At 41.3% G+C, this 20459-nt stretch overlaps 1 protein-coding gene across 1 annotated transcript in view; it reads left to right on the top strand.

Moving 5' to 3' along the window:
• The window catches only part of SLC9C2 (solute carrier family 9 member C2 (putative)), a 46317-nt gene that overhangs the window by 1442 nt on the left and 24416 nt on the right, over positions 1–20459 (top strand). Inside the window, exons 2-10 of the mRNA XM_006089002.3 lie at positions 948–1048; positions 1896–2024; positions 5072–5237; positions 7235–7351; positions 8528–8689; positions 11939–12038; positions 13573–13716; positions 16961–17129; positions 19251–19332. Of these exons, the coding sequence (XP_006089064.1) occupies positions 948–1048; positions 1896–2024; positions 5072–5237; positions 7235–7351; positions 8528–8689; positions 11939–12038; positions 13573–13716; positions 16961–17129; positions 19251–19332 (1170 nt within the window). The remainder of the gene's footprint in view (positions 1–947; positions 1049–1895; positions 2025–5071; positions 5238–7234; positions 7352–8527; positions 8690–11938; positions 12039–13572; positions 13717–16960; positions 17130–19250; positions 19333–20459) is intronic.

The raw sequence follows: 20459 nt of genomic DNA, 5'->3' as shown, positions 1-20459 counted from the left end.
CTTTAAACAATAAAGAATACTAATACAATTCCGTCTGAGACTAGGAAGACTATAAAGAAACAAACAATGAATCAAACACACCTAAAAAAACCTTCCATTTTACTCATTGTATTAGGTCTTTAAGATATTCACTAATGACCTGGTTGCCTGTTGCTACCAGGAGGTCCGGTGACCATGAATTTCATTAGTTCTAGATCTTCAATAAATCCAAAGAGATAAGTGCTCCACCAGTAAAGGGCATTGCAGAAATAGTTTGAGGAGCATATCTTTGTCTGGCCTTACAAGTAAGAAGCAGCCAATAATATTTACTGATTTGGCTTGACCTGCAGTTCCCACTGTCAATAAATGCAGGAGCTGGGATGCCAGTGAATGTCATCTGAGGCACACATTAATTGGATTATAGTCTATATATTACATCTGGAGACAGTGAATCTTAGAACGGAGTTTCAAGGCACGAAAATGCACACAGAGTTAACAAGTATCTTTTGTTACTTACCCGGTGAAGGCAGTTTTCACTGTGGTTAGAACTCAGTTTAAAAGTACTTCTGGCTTTTAGGAAAATTATAGAATCTATGTGGCTGTAGCTCAGGATGAGTAATTATTAATATATAGTGTACTCTGTAGATATGGAGTTTGACTTTTCATAATTTCTCATCAGTAGATCCATAGGTAAGTGACACTGGGTGGGCAAGTGGGAGGTTTTTGGCACTTCAGTATTTTCCAAATTCACCTGTAAGAGATACCTCATTATGTGTATCTTATATTTAAGAGGCAGCATTTGTAATGAAATGACATTCAGAGGAAGTGTTTTCCCCCCTGTTAATTATTTATTCATAATTATATGACACTCCGAGTAACTTTAAAATTAAATAACTAGAGCGAGGGGATATGAAACCGTTTTGAAACTATATATGATGTCTAAATAACACATCCATATATTTCTTTAGGATTCCTGAGGTCCTTTATAAAGAATTCTGAAGTCATTGTCTTAGCAGTTCTCTCTCTAACAGGATTTGTGATAGGACACCTGGCCTACAGTTTTATTCAGGTGATGTATGTACCAGAAGCTAGAGAGTAAATAAAAGAACAGAGACACAAAACAAGGTCCACTCCCACCCATCCTGAATGTATGGATTTTTTTTTTATGTGAACAGCTACTGAAAAACAATCATCTGGTAGTAACGTCTTTAAAAATGAAATACTATTCAGTAAAGGAGACATACATTAGAGGTGCTTGAGAAAAAGCACTGATCTGTAAGTGTGGACAATGTGATTGCATTCTTGGGTTCTTCATCATCTTCCTTTGGAGCCTGCCCTGGCTCCTGCCCTGGACATAGACTGGCTTCTTCCGGGCTGTTGTCTTCAACACCTGTGGAGACTCTGGTTATAAAAAGCAGCAGCTATGACGAAGCATGGTTCCTCTTTTCTAACTGCCAGCTTCATGTGTAACATAGTATAATAGAAATACATATGACACACATCGTATACAATATAGATACACTGAAAGATTTTTAAATCCTGAGCAAATGTTTGTGCAAGGGTTTTTTCCCCGCTCTTAATGCAAATTAGAATATCTAATAAAAAATACTTATTTGTGAACCACCTAAAATCATCTCAGACATCACCAATGGTAGCGGTTTCGCTTTTGAAAACACTGATTACTTAAATAAGCAATATGCATGCAGCCCAAGCCCACACAATTCTCCGCTGAATAGGGTAACACATATAACAGATCAAGAAATCTCGCCCCTGGGCCTCCAGGACTGGCCTTGCAGATCATCCCTCATAAATTGCAAATGGGCTTATCCTAAAATATGTTGATTGACATACCTTCAACCCAATTTCTAATACTTCAAAATGGCAGCAAACTAATTTGCTTGCTTTTGTTGATTTAGATGCACCAAGTTGTCTATACTCTTCTAAGAACTCCAAGTTTTTCACTTTATTGTTATGTTTCACCTTTAATTATATTTATGGCTGCCTTGGACGTGGACTTTTATATCCTCAAGAATGTGCTTTGGCAGGTAAGAACACATTTTTAAAAGAAATTATAGTTGCCCAGCCAGCATGGCTCAGTGGTTGAGCATTGACCTGTGAACCAGGAGGTCACAGTTCGATTCCCAGTCAAGGGCACATAACTGGGTTGTGGGCTCCATCCCTAGTGTGGGGTGTGCAGAAGGCAGCCAATCAGTGATTCTCTCTCATCATTAATGTTTTTATCTCTCTCCCTCTCCCTTCCTCTCTGAAATCAATAAAAATACAAATAAAAGAAATTATGGTCAATTCTTATTCATGTTGACAGAGAATATGATTGTCTGTAAAGAAAGGTACTAAGTCACAAATCCCACTTTTAGTTGTTGTGCCTTCCTCATTCTGCAGAACCAGTAATTAGAGAGAGTTGAGGGGAGGGAGAAGGGATGACTATTTGCTGAGTGACCACTGTGATTGAGTAAATATCATCTCTATTTGACATATAAACAGACTGCGGTTCAGAGGTCACAAACCAGGCCGATAAATGGCAGAACCTGGATTCTAATTTCACAGCTGACTTAATCTCAACTGTATCTGTAGATACAGCTTTTGTTGCTAAGATTGTTTTTTGTGTGTGTGCCTTCTTTTTTTCTTAACCATACTTGCCAGACTAGTTTATTTTTCCTTTCAAATAACATTTTATTTTCTTTGGTTTGGTTTTGATCCCCTCCCCTAACATCTTGAGTTAGATAGTAGTTGTTTGATTTTTAGCTTACTTATTTTTTGTACTTTGTACATTTAAGGTTTTAAATTTTCCTATAACTACTCTTTTAGTGTAATCCCACATGATTTGATTATTAGTATTTTTATTATCATACAAATCCTACCTAAGTTTTATTATACTTTTTCCTTAACCGGTTAATCATTTTGAAATTATTTAAAAATTTCCAAATATGGCTTTTTATTATGATTTCTTTCCCCACAGTGCAGCCAGAGAATGTGCTTTGTATATCAACTCTTGTGATTTGTGGAGATTTGCTTTGCGGCCTAGTACCTGATCAGTTTTCCAAAATGTTCTGTTTGTTTTCCAAAAATGTATATTCTCTAATTGTTGAGTACAGGGTCTGAATTTATTCAGTAGATTGTTTTGTTACTTATGAAGTTTGGTATGGTAATCAAATATCACTCAGCAACAAAAAAATAACAACAATTGACAGGAACAACATAGAAGAATTTCAAATGCTAGAGAAAGAAACCCAGACTCAAAGGCCACATGCTGTACAATTCCATTCATACACCTTCCTTCTAGTAACGGCAACTCTATAGGTTTGGAGGACAGATCACTGGTTTCCAGGGACTGGGGATGAGGGAAGAAATTGACTACAAAGAGTGTGGGATATTTTTGAGAGTGATGGATCTGGTTTATTTTTAAAAAGATTTTAAAAAATTGATTGTAGAGTGAGGAAGAGGGAGAGAGAGAGAAACATTAATCGGTTGCCTCTTGCACATGCTCGGACTGGGGACCAAACCTGCAACCTAGGTAGGTGCCTTGACCAGGAACTGAACCCGCCACCTTTTCCAGGTGCCCGGGACGATGCTCCAACCAATTGTGCCACCGGGCCAGGGCTCTGCTCTGTTTCTAACTGTGGTCATGGCTAAGTGACTGCATGCGGTTGTCAAAACTCATGTAACGGTACCCCCAAAAGAATGAATTTTACTGTTTTTGAATTAAAGATAAAATTTTAAAAATCAAAGGAAATAGATTTGGCTTTATTTCTCCCAGATAGTGTTTGTACTCTGCAGGGAGCACGCTTTCCCTTTGCTTTTTCTCACGCTCTCTTCTCTTCTCAATCAAGTTGATTCACTTTTCTTTATATATTTTTTGTCTCTTCTATTTCCATTCTATTTCTGTTTCTGAGGCAGCCACTGCCGATTGCCTATTTGATATGCATTATCCCTTTCCCCTCACTAACAGGAACTTACTACTGTTTGTTTGGTATGGTCGTGGGCCCACTGTAAAATATCACATTATCTAGCATCTCTGACATATGTGGTAGCCTTAGAAGAGTTTGGCCATTGGAATGTACTATACAGAGGTTTGCTAAATAAGGTTTCTTCTAGAATGTCCTTAACCAGGGACCCCGGTCAGCTGGCATGTACTTTTGGCCCTTTGCTGTCCTCTTTCTACCTGGAGCCCAGCAGATGGTGATACCGAGGAAACCAGGAAATGTTTTACACAGCCGAGGGAGAAGTTTGCATTCCATTTTAAGATCATCATTTTGATGTTGAGAACTCTTGAGCTGGAAGAACAACAAGAAATATTGGGGAATTGATCTTTTCACAATAAGATAGATTCTCACTTGTTTGGAAGGGATGGTTTCTTTGAGGCGGGTAAACTAGATTACCTTTTGAAGTGATCTTCCAGAGGAATTGTATAAAATACTAGAGGCCCAGTGCACAAATTCATGGACGGGTGGGGTCCTTTGGCCTGGCTGGCAATCGGGGCCAATCGGGGCCGATGGAGGCTGGCCAGCTGGGGAGGGACCTCGGGAGGGCTCCAGGGTGTGTCCGGCCCTCTTGCCCAGTCCCAGTCGGCCAGACCCTAGCAGCAAACTAACCTACCGGTCAGAGCGTCTGCCCCCTGGTGGTCAGTGCGCATCATAGCAACTGGTTGGGTGGTCCAATGAACGGTCAACTGATCAGTTGGACACTTAGCATATTATGCTTTTATTATATAGGATGTAACCAGCCCTAGCTAGTTGCTCAATGGTTAGAGTGTTGGCCCGTGGACTGAGGGGCCAGGGGTTCAATTCCAGTCAAAGGCATGTGTCTTGGTTGCAGGTTTGATCCCTGGCCCCAGTTGGGGTGCGGGCAGGAGGCAGCCGGTAGATATGTCTCTCTCATGTCAATGTCTCTCTCTCTCTGTCTCTCCCCCTCCCTTCTACTCTCTCTAGAAATCAATGGAAAATATATCCTCTGGTGAGGATTAACAATAACAACAAAAAATATGTAACCAAGATCTGATTCTTACGTAAGTACATGAAGTCATGCCATTTTTAGATGTTGAAACTAATACTATGTAATGAATTTGGTTCCACAGGTTTTATTAACTGGATTTATTAGCTTCTCTATGGCATTCATCATAGTTGGATATGTGGTTATAAAATTCAATAAGGCTTCGTGGGATCTGCAATGCTGCCTGCTCTTCAGCATGACCCTTGGCATCATAGACCCTATTCACTCTGTGAACACACTAAAAACGATCGGTATGTAGGATGTACTGCTCTCTGATATCTTGAAGAAACGATGATAAATTATCTGCTTCTGATTATATTTTTCTTGCACAAATTGTGCATCCAGCAGAGTAGATGTTTATGCTGCTATTCTTGGGGCCTTGGTTGACTTGAAGGGCACAATGCAAATAAGGCCACTCAGGATCTGAGTTAAATAACACCAATTCTAATCTCAAAGGATTTTTTTTTCCCAAAAAAGAAGGTGATAAAAATTAGCATTCTTCTACCGTTCTACTGAATTCTAAGCTATAGAGACTGTGCTTTATGCCACTGAAACGTTTTCAAGGCCTCGCTACCTCTTGTTGGAACTCCATTTTGGATGAGCCAGCCTTGGGCAGGTGGCTGTGGTTGATTTAAAGGAAACGGGGTAAGAATATAGTCTGGTAACTATGTTATTCAATACAAGCACCCATCTTATCTTACTTGGTAAAAGATGATTTCACACTGAAATATCTCCTTTTTGTCACATTTTATTAACTCAGCAATACAAACATGAAATGGTTAGATGCTATGGTTTTGGTTTCGGACTCAGAAATACGTCCCTAACCAATTTTCAGGCAGTGGTTCTATTTTGTGGAAATATATTGCCTTATGATTGGAGTGGGAGGCCTTCAAGCTTTCTAGCAAGTGATATTCCCATTTTTACACCCATTTATCCCTACAGTTGGGAAAACATAGGAGGTTTTAAGACACTTGTGATGGTAATATTTTAAATTCTCAAAGAATCTGGTCCTGTCCTCTTTTCTTTCTCTTTATTTTCCAAGTACAATTTTTTCTATCTTTTCTTCATCTGTCCTTCTCTTTTAGTCATTGGCGTTTCCCTCTTGTTTTACTCAACTTCTTCTCTTCCTGCTCCCTTTTTTGCAGTCTCTTGACTCTAAGTGGCTATAATAAACTATATACTATAATTACTTATTGCAGCTTCCACACTAAGAAATGTTTTCAGCAAAGGAGTAGAATAGAAAGCCTTCTATTTCTTGAAAAGAAAACTAGCAAAAGTATTTGGCTTTAGTTGGTATTTTCTTTGTGTCAAAAATGCTCAAGTGGTACATGGGTTCTGGATCCAACAACCTTTTTTCCTAGTAAGACAAATTTGCCTATTCTGGCCATTTCATATAAATCAAACCATTTCATATAAATCAAACCAATGTGTGATTTTTGCATCTGGCTTCTTTCACTTAGTGTAATGTATCAATCAGAACTTTATTCCTTTTGGTGGCTGAATGATATTCCACTGTAGGGAGAGACCGCAGATGTTTATCCATTCATCAGCTGATGGACTGTGGGTTGTTTCTACTTTTTTTATTATTATGAGTAATGCTGCTGTGAACATTCATGTACAGATTTTTGTGTGGACACATGCTTTCAATTCTCTTCAATGCATGTATAAGAGTGGAATAGCTGGGTTGCATGTTGTACTTATTTCTAAGACGTGATTCTTTTGAGTCGAATTATTCATGTTTACTCAAGCCAAATGTAGTGTCCTGAGAAGTGTCTTGTCTCAGTCTGAAGCTCAAACCTGGCTTGAGTCCATGGACACTTCAAGGAGCATCATGGCTGTGTCCCTTTGCCATTAGAGATATAGAAGGCACAGTGGAGGAATTAAAAACTGGTGACTGCCCTAACCGGTTTGGCTCAGTAGATAGAGTGTCAGCCTGTGGACTGAAGGGTCCCAGGTTCGATTCCGGTCAAAGGGCATGTACCTTGGTTGCGGGCACATCCCCGGTGGGGGGCATGCAGGAGGCGGCTGATCGATGTTTCTGGCTTTCTATCCCTCTCCCTTCCTCTCTGTAAAAAATCAATAAAATATATTTTTTTAAAAAAACAACAAAAAACTGGTGACTGTGACTGTCTTACAGACCTATCCCAGGCATGGCTGCCTTCTTTTGTTTCTAGCATATTCTTTCTCTTCTGTCTTTGTGTTTCCTGTGCAAGAGCATCATTTTCATGGACCATATTTCCTTTTCCAGGCATTTCGAAAATGTATACTGATATCATCCGAGGAGAATCCATGATCATCTGTGGCGTCACAAGCATTTTTTTTGGAATTCTTCGGAACAACTTAGTTCACATGTTCGTGTTTAGGGGTAGGAACATTTTTTTTTTTTTGGTCTGTATATTTTCTTAAAATTGTGCTTACCAGGTGCATTTCAGTTCATACTGAAATTAAAACACATTCGAGATGTCTTCACCTCTTTTTCTATACTTACTCTTGGAACAATTAAAATAGTATATCAGGCAACAAGAAAATAACTACAGGCCATCTCGGTCTTTTCTTGGACACTAGGGGGGAAAGAATGTTAAATTTTTTCATCTCCCTCAATATGCATGTACACATGTACATGTGTGGGTGCACACCCACACACAAACACACACATCTTCCCGCCTGGCTCAGATTTCCTTCTTTCCTGGATCAACCCAGATCTCAGAGGCTGGATGTGAAGATCTGGCGTGGCACTGGTGAAAGCTGAATGGCTCAGGGCAGTACCGGAGTGTCAGGTCCTTGGAGTGCTAATAGTCAGATTCATGTGATTCCAGTTCACTGGGCTGTGGAGCACATGGTCTCGCGAGGTTTCCAGATATGGTCATAGCAGAGTAGAAAGGGAAAACAATCACAGCATGAAGAAGCAAAAGGCATCCATCCTCCTGAAGTGTAGGAAGAGAGAGGGCTAGGAGGAGAAAGAAATGCTGGGGGTACAGAGGCGTTGGTAGTGCTTCCTGACAGGCACTTAGGATGGGGCAATCTTTGTTGTTTAGAACTGCCCGTGGCATTGCCTGAAAGCTGCTGACCAACTGTCACTACTGTCCCCAGTTATTGTAACTTTAGAAAATTCCCCTCTCTAGTTCTCAGATGCCACCCGGCTGGGGGCAGGGGCCACAAAGGGACTGCAGGTTGGTGAGGGTCCTGGACAAGGTTTGCTTGGCCCTGACGTAGTTTGTAAAACATTTGAATTTGGATGGACATTCAGGTATCTTTTGGATGGACATTCACTTTCCAGCTTGTCATAGGCTTTTCACAGAATTCTCCCCGACTGGCTCCTGGGGGCTGTCCTTGGATGAACAAACCTCAGGCTGCAGAGGGCGAGGGGATATCTTCAGAGAGTCTCTCTCGTCAGCCTTTCATGGGAAACTCCCATCTGCTGAAGATCAAGGTCTCCACTCAAAAAATGAGCAAACCGAAGTGGGTAGACCCAAATGCCATCAACAAAAGAAACAAAAGTTATAGTTCAACTTTGTTTTTTCTCATTTTCTTTTCTTTTTAGAGTTCCATGTACTCCTGGACTTTATCTTCCACATTTTCGGGAGCATACTAGTTGGTTATTGGAGTGCGAGAATCATTCAGTTCATTCTGACCGACCTATTTAGCAACACGCTGACTAGCATCATTCTTTGCGTTTCAATGGTGTACATGACTTTCTACATTGGTAAGGCAGAACCAAATACAAAAAGTGCTGTCCTCGGTGTGAACTTCACACATCTCTATTTTCCCTTGACCTTGAATCCAGTTGCCTTTTCCCAGCCGCTTCCCCCTTGTTGTGGCCCTTCTGTGCATCTTGTCATCTTATCTTCCTGCCACCTCCAGCTCTTCCCTGGTCTCTCTTCACATCCCCTTAATTTCAACTCCTCGTCCCTTCCCTCCACATTCTCTGTGTGGTGACTCTCTTATTCTTTCCGAGCCCCACCGTTGGACCTTACATTTAGTCATCGGCAGTCCCTGCAGAGGAATCAGCTCTGTGCGATTCCTGCTCTGACCCTCAGCAACCCACCTCTCAAAGGAGAACGTTGGGGGAGGTGCTCAAGTCTTTAATGCCACAAGCACTTGACCCATGGGGACTGTAGAAGTGGTGCCCCTCACCTGAAGCGAGAGGGCAGGAAAGGAGAGGGAGGAATCAGGCACCTGTGTGTGTGTGTGTGTGTGTGTGTGTGTGTGTGTGTGTGTGAGACAGGAAGTGGAGTAATCACATCGGCACACCTCCCACCATCACCTGCCAGTCTAGTCCAGTGAGAATGAGAGAGTTTCCTAGTATACTGGCCTCACTCAGGTCACCAGTCCCGGAGAGCCATAGCGACTCTGGTGACACAAGCAAATTCGGCTGCCCTCGCTCACTTCACACAGCGGGACAGACTCCATGCACAAACGGCCTCGGTATTAAGAGGATAATTAGTATCCTGTTACCTAAACACGACTTCCTCTACACAGAACAAGCGCCCCTGGGTGTTGCTCACTGTCCTGAATCAGTCAGTAAAACTTACAGAACACATTCACTGAAGGGGCATTTCCTTCAACTTCCTTCATTTTTCCCCTCCCCTGTGAATCTTCCAACCCCCCCCCCCCCGCCCCCTGTGAATCTTTTATGGATGCCTTAAATGTCTGAAGAAAGTATTTTTTTTTAAAATATATTTTATTGATTTTTGACAGAGAGGAAGGGAGAGAGAGAGCTAGAAACATCGATGAGAGAGAAACATCAATCAGCTGCCTCCTGCACACTCCCCACTGGGGATGTGCCCGCAACCCAGGTACATGCCCTTGACCGGAATCGAACCTGGGACCTTTCAGTCCGCAGGCCGACGCTCTATTCCCTGAGCCAAACCGGTTTCGGCATGAAGAAAGTATTTTTAATTTAATGTATCCAGTGTTTCCCCTAGACCAGTTCTTTGAGGTGGAGGCTGTCTCTCATTTCTCTTTATCCATTCTCTTTTCTATGTTCCCCCAGCCACGCCCAGTGCTTGCCATATGTCCATTAGTAATTGAACGCATGCTGGTTGAATACACAAATGCTAGTCTGTGAAGAGCTTTGGAGTTAGGCAGATTGGAGTTCGAATCCCAGCTTCGCCATTTATTAGCTCGTGACTTTGGAATTTTTCTTAACCTCTCTAAACTTGAGTTAATTCCCTCATCTATAAAAGGGATACAGTAACACTGCCTTCGTAGGAGGATTGCAGGCAGCAATGAGATCATGTGTGGCTCGCTCATGCTGGAGCGTTGGAGGTAGCTGACCTGTTTGAGAGCTGAGTGCACGCACCTCAGCCTTTAAAATACATTTCATAAACGTACATACTTGTATTAATGTAGGCATTCGTGCCATATATTCCTACAGCAATGGGATTACACTAAATAAGATGACATCAGTTTTAAGATAAAGTTGTTCAGTGGTTCCCTCCTTGCAGATGCTGTCTCTAAGCAGTGACTGTTACTGAAAAAGACTATGATGAGCTTTAAAATCTAGTAATACTAATTATAGGAAATTGGAAATAAGAATTTGAGAGACATTTTCCCTATCATCACAGTACCCAGCACAACTGGTTTTGCTGCCTTTGTTACTTATATTAAATTCCGTTTAAAAGTATGTAAAAAGAAATCCAAAGCGGATTTAAGGGATGAGATAAAACAAAAGAAAAATAAAATTCTGTTCAAATCAGTGAACGGTGTTGATTTACTCAGCAGTAAAGCCAGGCTGTAAAAACAGATAGCATAATAAGAATAATGATGATCATTTATTCATTCTCTTAAAAGTGCGCCGAGCACTTTTTACATTAGCGAATTTAATGCTCACGGCAGGTCTATGAGGTATTGTTCTCTTACAGATACAGGATGGAGAAAGTGAGGCGGTCACCTTCCCAGAGCAACCAGCTCTGCCCAGCTCCAAAGCACTTCCTTTTCTTTCTTTCTGCCTGATGTTTATAAGGTTCCAGCTGAAGGCTCTACAGCAGTGATGGCGAACCTATGACACGCGTGTCAGAGGTGACATGCGAACTCATTTTTTTGGTTGATTTTTCTTTGTTAAATGGCATTTAAATATATAAAATAAATATCAAAAATATAAGTCTTTGTTTTACTATGGTTGCAAATATCAAAAAATTTCTATATGTGACACGGCACCAGAGTTAAGTTAGGGTTTTTCAAAATGCTGACACGCCGAGCTCAAAAGGTTCGCCATCACTGCTCTACAGCCTAGAACTGTTGTCATTTATGGTATTCAAATGTCCTTTGTAGTTGCTTTTCCTGCCCTAGACTATACTTACACAACTGTTTAGAGCCCAAGGAATGACAGTTACAGGGGAGTCTGTATCATGCAAAAGAACTGCAGGCTTCAGGACCTGCAGCCACTTGGACCACAACCCCTAGGACACCCCTGAGGTGCTGGGCAGAGGCTGTTACACTATTTTTCTATTAGCCCTATCCTCAATGACCATCTACAGCAGGGGTTGGCACTACAGCTCGTGGACCAAATATTCCTATTTTTGCACAGCCCATGAGCCAAGAATAGTTTTTACATTTTACTCTTGGACCAATTAAAACAGTATATGATTAAAAATGGTTAAAAAAAAACTCAAAAGAAAAATATATTGTGGCATGGGAAAATTATTTCAAATTCAAGTTCCTGTGTCATGATTTATTGGACACTCACTCATTTACATGTTCCCTGTGGCAGTTTATGTACTACAACAGCTGAGTTGAGTAGTTTCAACAGGGCCCACTTGGCCCACCAAGACTACTTATCATCTGGTCATTTACAGAAGGGATACCCTTGAGCTACAGGATTAGGCCAATCCCTTGAAGCAACTTTCCAAGAAATATTACTCTTATGTTCCGCACCAGTCCTTTACTCAAGATAAAGTACCTCAATGTGCAGATTTGAATGCAACTAATTTTATTCATTTTTTTCTCCTAGTGGAATTTTTAAAATTGTCAGGGATGGTCGCTTTAATCACTGTCGGACTGAATTTAGATTCCTTAAGCTTTAAACCGAGGATGGAGATAATAATAACTAAGTAAGTCTCCTATTGTGTGCTTGGTATAGATCTCATAGAAATTTAGTGCTTAAGTGGCCCTGCACTTCCTGGATACTAATAAAACTCCCTTTTTATAACTTTTTTTCTACCTTTTCATTAAAAAAAAATCCTCACGAGAGGATATGTTTGCATGATTTTTAGAGAGAGAGTGGAAGAGAAAGAGAGAGAGAGAGAGAGGGAGAGAGAGAAACATCGATGTGAGAAACATCTATCAGTTGTCTCTCCTATGCGCCCCAAATGGTGATTGAACCCACAACTTGGGCATATGCCCCGATTGGGAATCGAACTGTGACCTCCTGATTCATAGGTTGACGCTCAACCACTAAGCCATGCCAGCTGGGCAAGATTTATTTTTTTAATGTAAAGACTATGCATTGTTCTGAAATTATAGCCTTCCTACCTTTTTGGTATTTAAAATGTTCTTTCTTTTATGAAAGTCCTGTGATAAAAGATTGTACTTTTTTAATAGCTCTAGTTGGCAAATTTTTTAAATTGGCTTTTAAAGTCCAGAAGCTTGGGAATAACTAATTCATAAAACATATACTTTTTGTCTGAATTTGGACAGTTTCTGAGCTCAGTTGTGCTGTCTGTCAGCGTCATCATAAATTATTCTCTTGATTTAATTGTTTATTATTTCACCTATTCAACCAATCATTGTTTAATGCAGTGGTTCTCAACCTTCTGGCACTGAAGGGGAAAGTCCCATTAGAGAGCCCAAGAGGAGGTGAGATTTGAGATCTGCCTGTAGAGGTCCGACCTGGCCCTGACCCCAGGCGTGTCACCACATGGACACAGCCCAGCCCCAGGCCCTAACCTCTATGCCCTGGTCTACTCAGTAAGAGTCCTTGAAGGTGGGTGGGGCCGCACGTAGGTTTTTGGAAAGCAATCTGGGTGATCCTTACTGCTCTTCTCTGCTTACAAATGGTGTAGGTCATGGGCACTGGAGGGATTCAGAGGAGAATCACCTCCAGAGACAGTGCTTAGCATGGTTTTGTGAAGAACACAGAAGTAGAGTTAGCAGTGCAGGAAGTTAGGAATTTAGTAGAAGCGGACAGGAGACCCTCAAGGTAAGGCTCTTCCATGCGGATCGCAAAGGAAGAAGTTATGCAGTGGGCATGGAGGTGGGTCCAGTCAGCTCTCACAAAGTCAAGGTGACACAGGTGTGGCTGTGGCAGGCCCCCAGTTGATATGCTGCCAGCTGATCTCAGCAAAACTGCCACAGCACTGACCTGAGGGTGGGGCAGGGGGTCGGTATCCTTATCTTTCTGCCTTGCTTTTATTACGTTGCCGAGAGAGGTGGCCTACGGGTGTTGGTGCGATGAGGGCCACGGGGAACATGAAACTGGGTGGTTCCAGTTCCCACAGATACCTTTGATGCTGCTTGTGACAGTGACAGAGGCAAGGAGCTCTTCCAAGACAAGCGTGGCAGATACATGACACCTGCTGCTTTGTGAGAAGGAAGCTATTTAAAAAACACGTTACTTAAACATGATTTCCTTTCCATTCACCCTAGGTTCTTAATAATGTTTACAACTGTGTTCCAACAATTAATATACACTTTCTTTGGCATTGTAATTGGATGTGGAGAAAACAACTATTTTAAGTTTAACACACTAAATTTCACGTTGGTCTTATTTATCACAATGAACTTTGTAAGGTAAGAATTGTGTTTTAAAGTTCGCTTTCTGGTCTTCCGAGCTCATAATTACAATTTGGAAGCAGTAGGTTCCAGCACAAAAAAAGCTCTGGATGTGCAGCCGGGAAGCCTGTTTCGTGGTCAAGGTCCTGGCGATAGCTTGCTGAGCCACGAGGGGTGTGGGTGTCTATTCACTGGTCAAGATTCCACCTGTAACAGGAGAAGGGGCAAGGCAGAACAGCAGCATCCACATAACCCATGAGCTTGGTAGGAATGCAAATTGATGGGCCCATACCAATTTATGGAGTTGAATCTCTGGAGATGAGATTCAGGAAGCTGTTTCAACATGCTTGTTAAAAGTTTGAGCATCACTGGACCAGATTAATGGCTCCTAACGTTTTCGTTGACTTTCACCATCACTTATTATCACCACAGCTGGGATAAAGCCATTTATTAAGCAGTTACCATGTACATTAGGCCACTAATTTGAATACAATCCAATGAGGTAGGTGTTACTTCATCATTTCACAGATGACACAGAGAGGTTAAAAACTTGCTCAGAGTCACCCAACTGGTAAAGGCAGAGTTGGGATTTAAACTTGACCCCCACAAGCATGCTTTTTCTAGACTGCCATGGCCCACTCGTGGTCGTCCACTCCTGGTAGTCGTGTCTACCATAACAATGTATGACAGTGTCTTTGAAACATTGTTATTTCCATTCAGGATAGGCCTGGCCAAGGGTACTCACTTTACAGGATGTTCTCTTGGAATGTGGCTTCTTCATGCCACTCAGATAGTCACTGTCACTCAGAAGGTAGTGGATACAGCTCACCTTTCTCTCCACCTTTCTCTCATGTGCAAGTGGAGAGTGGTCAGAGAGTTGAGGAAAGACACATGGCTTTTTGCACATTGTCTCAGCTACATATCCATGATCTCATTTCGTCTTCCTTACAGCACTAGGAGATATGAACTATTATCTCTGTATTTTTAGATGAAGGCACTGGCTAAAGAAAGGCAAAGTATCTTGTCCAAGGTCGAATGGTTAGTGAGTTTCAGAGATACTATGGGAACTTACGGTTCCACCTTAGAAGAAAGGCTTCAATGGAGAGAGTCATCCGAAGAGGGCCTTAGTAAATGGGTGGGCTTTCCATAAGAGACTTGTTGAGAGGAACATTTCAGAGAGAATGAGTCGAACTAAGGCCAGGACATAATAATCATTGCTAACACAATGAGCACTGGCCACATTCAAGATGTCATTCTAGCGCTATGAATGCTGTCCCATGTAATTGAACCTTCATAATAATCCTTTGAGGCAAGTATAATTATCATCCCCATCATCTCCATTTTATAAGGGTGTCCCAAAATTCACGCAAGAAGTAATTTTGATAGAAAACACAGGTTTATCATTAAAAATTGTAAATTTTTTGATTCATAAAGTATACAGTATAGGGTTATGTATGGAATAGCAAACTGGATTATCACGTCGAGATAGCGAGCACCATTAACTCTTATTGCCTAAGCAGCAGCATTTTCGAAGAATGGTCCGATGATGCCTCCAGCCCAAAATCCGCACCGAACAGTGACACATTGTGGATGCATTTGTTTCTCAACAATCACTCGTGGATTTCCCGAACCCCAAATGCGACAATTTTGTCGATTAACCAAGCCATCAAGATGAAAATGAGCCTCATCGCTGAAGATGATTTTGTTCGAAAAATCAGCATCCACTTGTTGTTCCATAATCCATTCAACGAACTCTATTTGCTGTGCGTGGTCAGTAGGCTTCAGTTCTTGAGTCAATTGAACTTTGTGAGCATGAAGATGCAAATCTTTCGTGAGAATACGCTGTAGAGAGCTTCTCGAAATGTCCAATTCTTGACCACGGTGCCGAATTGATGTCCCTGGACTCTCAGCAACACTCTCACAAACTGCTTCGATGTTTTGTGTTGAACGACTTGTTGAAGGACGACCAGAGTGTTTAAGATCACTAATTGATCCAGTCTCCCTAAATTTTTTAATTAATCTCTTCACAGTTGATGAAGTTAAATCGCCATTCCGACCATATTTTGCACGAAAATTTCGAACTGTAGCTGCCAAACCTTCATTATTTTTAAAATATTGCTCAACAATGAAAACGCATTGCTCTTTCGTGTAGCGCTCTATTTTTAATAACCCTGAACTGTCAACTGTCACGCTATCCTTTTCTTTCTTTGGCAACACTTTACAGCATAAATGGCATAAAATTCAAATCTTGCGTGAATTTTGGGACACCCTTGGAAGGAGAAACTGAGGCTCAGAGAGGTTAAGTAACATGCTGAACTTTATAGAGTTAGTGAAAGAAGCCTAAATGTGAGCCCTGGTAGACCTACTCCAGAGCTTTGCTATGCTGCCTCCCAGGACACAGCACACATTGTTCTATCTTGGCTGGACTGACTGGTATTTTAGAGAAAGATTGTTTTGTAAGACTGGTAAGAATTACTTTGCAAACGGCTTAAATGCAAGGCCAAGGAGTTTGCCCAAATTAATTACAGACATTATAAATGGTAATTGTAGATTTTTCTGTTTCTCAGTGACAGGAACTGTCTAAATTGTGTTGTGAAATTCCCAGCTTAGCAAGTGAGACACAGTGTATTTTTTTGAGGCTGAGAACATACCAATTTTGTTTCTACTGAAACCTTATTTGAAGGACAATACTGATATCCTTTTGGTGCAGATTCCCTGAAGATGGATTCTAAATTTTGGCATGGGGTCCTATAGAAAAATTATCCATAGAGAAATAAGGCGCAAATTGAAATGATATGTGTGGCATTTAGTGTATGATTCTTGTGAGAACACAAGAAAAATGTGGTTGAGCCAAGTTTATTAATGTGTCTACAATAATGTTACTTTTTGGCCATGATTGTATGTCCTCCAGGCTAATTTCTGAATCCAGACATGGCCTTTCAGGGAATATATGAACTCGTTGATGTTATTGGAAGAAGTTTCACTATAGGAATTTACTACCAAAATTGAAACAGTACACACTAGTGTAAATGATAATTCCTTACATTGTATAGAACTTCTAGCATTACTTTTCAAGATTTGAGTATTATGTGCAAGATAGTAGATTTGGTTAGCTCCAGAAAGTTTTGAACAATTTATTAATAAAGTGGATTGTCTTCTCTTTCCTGAAAATTTTTATATGAAATTTAGTACTTAGTACATAGTTTCAACCATGAATAACAATACATAAGGTGTGACTTAAAAATGTGTTTTCTTTCCCCAGATTGCTTACTATTGTGTTGGTGAGCCCTATTCTGATGCGTTCGAGTTATGAATATAATTGGAGATGGGGAGTTGTGATAGCATGGTCTGGTATCAAAGGTGTTTTTAACTTGCTCTTGGCTCCTGATATTTATAATCTGTCTGATAAAAAAGTGGAGTCGCCAGAAATGGTAGGAAAATCATGTCTCCTGATTATTCATATTTATTAATTTTGTAGCACTTGTCATTGTACCCAATAATAAAGTTAACCCTTTTAAAAATTAGATTTGAAAAATACATTCTTTCAAGTAGAAAGAAACCTGCAGAGGAAACTGGACTGATGTTGGCAATGTGAAAGGGACCAACAGTCAAATACAGATTATGGGCATGGGAGACAGATGGACTTTGGATCGAATCCTGGCCCGCCATTCACAGACTGAGTGACCTGGGGCAAGTTCCCTAAACTGGTGGAGCCTCCATTTCCAGTTGAGGATGTTTAGTAAATGCTCAATAAATGTTATTGAGCATATAAATGCTATTGTTTAATAGATGTCAGAAAGCATAAAAAAATACCCTGTCTAGAGCAGTCCAATCCCTATAGCCATTAGAGTAAAACCTGAAATGTTACTTGAATATGTACTAGCAGTGGTTGGAAAACTCATTAGTCAACAGAGCCAAATATCAACAGTACAACGATTGAAATTTCTTTTGAGAGCCAAATTTTTTAAACTTAAACTATATAGGTAGGTACATTGTTATTAACTTAATTAGGGTACTCCTAAGGCTTAGGAAGAGCCACACTCAAGGGGCCAAAGAGCCACATGTGGCTTGAGAGCCGCAGTTTGCCGACCACGGGCCTAGCCAATGGGCAACCTGGTGGTGGCATTATCTATGCGAAGATCAAAAGATCTTAGTCTATCTGCTGACCACGTTAAGGCACCTTGTCATTTGTGACAGTACTGTGTGAGCTAGCTGGAAAAGTTGCTAGAATCTAGAAATCTCTAGGACACCCTTGGCACCTCCCAGTCAGATGAATTTCAAACCTGCCCCTAGGAGGGAGAAAAGCACTTGAATAATATGAATTAAGAACACCTACCTAAGGAACTTGACTCTGGAGGGAGATATACAGTTTCCTGCTGTCATCTACTTCCCAGCTCGGGATTTCCTCCTCTTAGCTATTTCGCTCCTGTCCTGGAAGCCCCCGGAGTGCAGTGCTTTTCAGATATCTTCATTCTGTGAGCAACGTGCACCCTCTCCGTCTTGCATGTGGAGAATTCAAAACAGAGAAGAGCATTTTAGGGAAAGAACTCAGGTCCCTAACTCCCAAAGGGGGAAGTGCTTTTTTTAATGGAGTATCATATTCCTCACCTTCTTTCCTGAGGGTTCGCACTTCAGATCTGCGGGAATGGTCTGGGAATTAATTTGGAGTTCAAACAAGCCTGTGGCTTTGCCAAGACTTTGAACCCTTCCACGCTCCAAAGGAAAAGTATAATAACCAACATCTGAAATCCTTCAGTTTTCTTTTGTGCCAGAAATTGGCCTCCGAGCAAGTCAATGACATATTAACTCACATTTGAGTGTCATTTCACAGTGTTTCCCAAATCTGTCTGATGTTAAGAATCCCTTTTGTGCCCCTCCACCCCCACCTACAGAATAGAGTCTGCATGGGAGAAGGGGAGTTGGTGTCTTTAACTAGCACGTCAAGAGCTCTGTTGTTACCAGTCAAGCTTGGGGAGTGCTCCCTGAAGGACATATTGCTATTAACTCCATTTTTCAGTGAAGGACACTGAGGCTCAGAGTGCTTAACTGGCCCCAAAGTACATGGGGGAAAATAGCAGAGCCAAGAACTACAAATGTGGGTGTGTTTCTGCTTCTGCACGGCCCCTCTCCAGACCCCAGCACAGCTCCTGCCTCCTGCAGAGTCTCCTGTCCAGTTGCAGGAAATGCTGGTGGTAGGCGCACTGCCCTGTCCCACCTGTGGTCCCCACCGCCGGCTGTCGCTGGGGTCTCTCCCCTACCTGGTCTGTACTGGTTTCCTGGCTGCTGCCTCTCAGGGTTCTTCTCTCTCCCAGAAACTACGAAATCTTTTGTTTTCTCCTTCAGATTGAAAACTAATTTCTGCTCTAGTATATTGTATTCATGCAGTGCTCACAAAACAACCCTTAGCCTCAATTTACTTATCAGAGGCAGGATTAAAAATGTGGATTAAGATAGCATTTTGTTGGTGGTTAACTGAACAATGTTTCCCTTTGGAGAACTTACTAACGTTTTGGCTCTAAGTATTTTTGTGTTTTGTTTGTTTGTTTTTTTAGATTATATTTTATGTACAAGTACTATCATTAATGACGATGGGAATAAATTCATACATGATGATTCATTTAGCCAGGACATTAGGTAACGTATATCTATATTTCATTAATTAATTGGGGAGCCGAAACCGGTTTGGCTCAGTGGATAGAGCGTCGGCCTGCGGACTGAAGGGTCCCAGGTTCGATTCCGGTCAAGGGCATGTACCTGGGTTGCGGGCACATCCCCAGTAGGAGATGTGCAGGAGGCGGCTGATCGATGTTTCTCTCTCATCGATACATGATGATTCATTTAGCCAGGACATTAGGTAACGTATATCTATATTTCATTAATTAATTGGGGAAAATAATAATAATGTAAACAGATTATTGTTGGGGTTGTAGGGACAGGTTTTTTTTGTTGTTGTTGTTAATCCTTACCCGAGGATATTTTTCCATTGAGTTTTTAGAGAGAGTGGAAGGGAGGGGGAGAGACAGAGAGAGAGAGAAACTTCGATGTGAGAGTGGTTGCCTCCTGCATGCGCCCCCACCAGGGCTGGGAATTGAGCCTGCAACTGAGGTATCTGCCCTTGACTGGAGGAATCTAACCCAGGATGCTTTAGTCTGTGGGCCCGACATTCTATCCACTGAGTCAAACTGGCTAGGGCTTATAATACCAATTTCCCTTGATAAACCAAGTTAGTAATCCATAAGGTTTCTTAGAAAGCATGGAACCAGTGACAGAGATCATCTTCAACATGTTCATTCATTCAAACTTATTGCTCCCCCATATACTCATGCTTCTCCAGAGCAACTTTCCCAGATGGGGCTGTGGCGCCATCACATGGGTAGGATGTAATTAGGCACATGAATAAATTTGTCCAGTGTGGTCTCAGCCAGGGGTATTTTAAATCCAAAGCTTCTAACTATAGTCAAACGCATCTTTGTTGGGACTATAGAGAACCGACAGGGATATGCCTCCAGACCTTTTTGAATCCCCAGAATTTCAAACACTACAGTTGAACACAGTGCCCATAGAGGAGGCATAAAGTTAAACAGAAACATTGTGAAACTATTTATGAGGCATTTCATATGCAATTAGGAAGAAAGAATTGTTTTACTGAGATGGACCTTCGAGCAAGCAGGCTAAGCTCACTAATTACATTCATCGTTTTGGTAAGTGAGCCTCATACCTATAACTTCACATTCATACCTTAAGCAAATACAAGCTGCTAC

This window comes from Myotis lucifugus, unplaced genomic scaffold (genome assembly GCF_000147115.1).
Source record: "Myotis lucifugus unplaced genomic scaffold, Myoluc2.0 scaffold_54, whole genome shotgun sequence".
NCBI classification, from domain to species: Eukaryota; Metazoa; Chordata; class Mammalia; order Chiroptera; family Vespertilionidae; genus Myotis; species Myotis lucifugus.
Note: the sequence above shows the minus strand (reverse complement) of the source record. Positions and strands in the feature narration are given on the sequence as shown.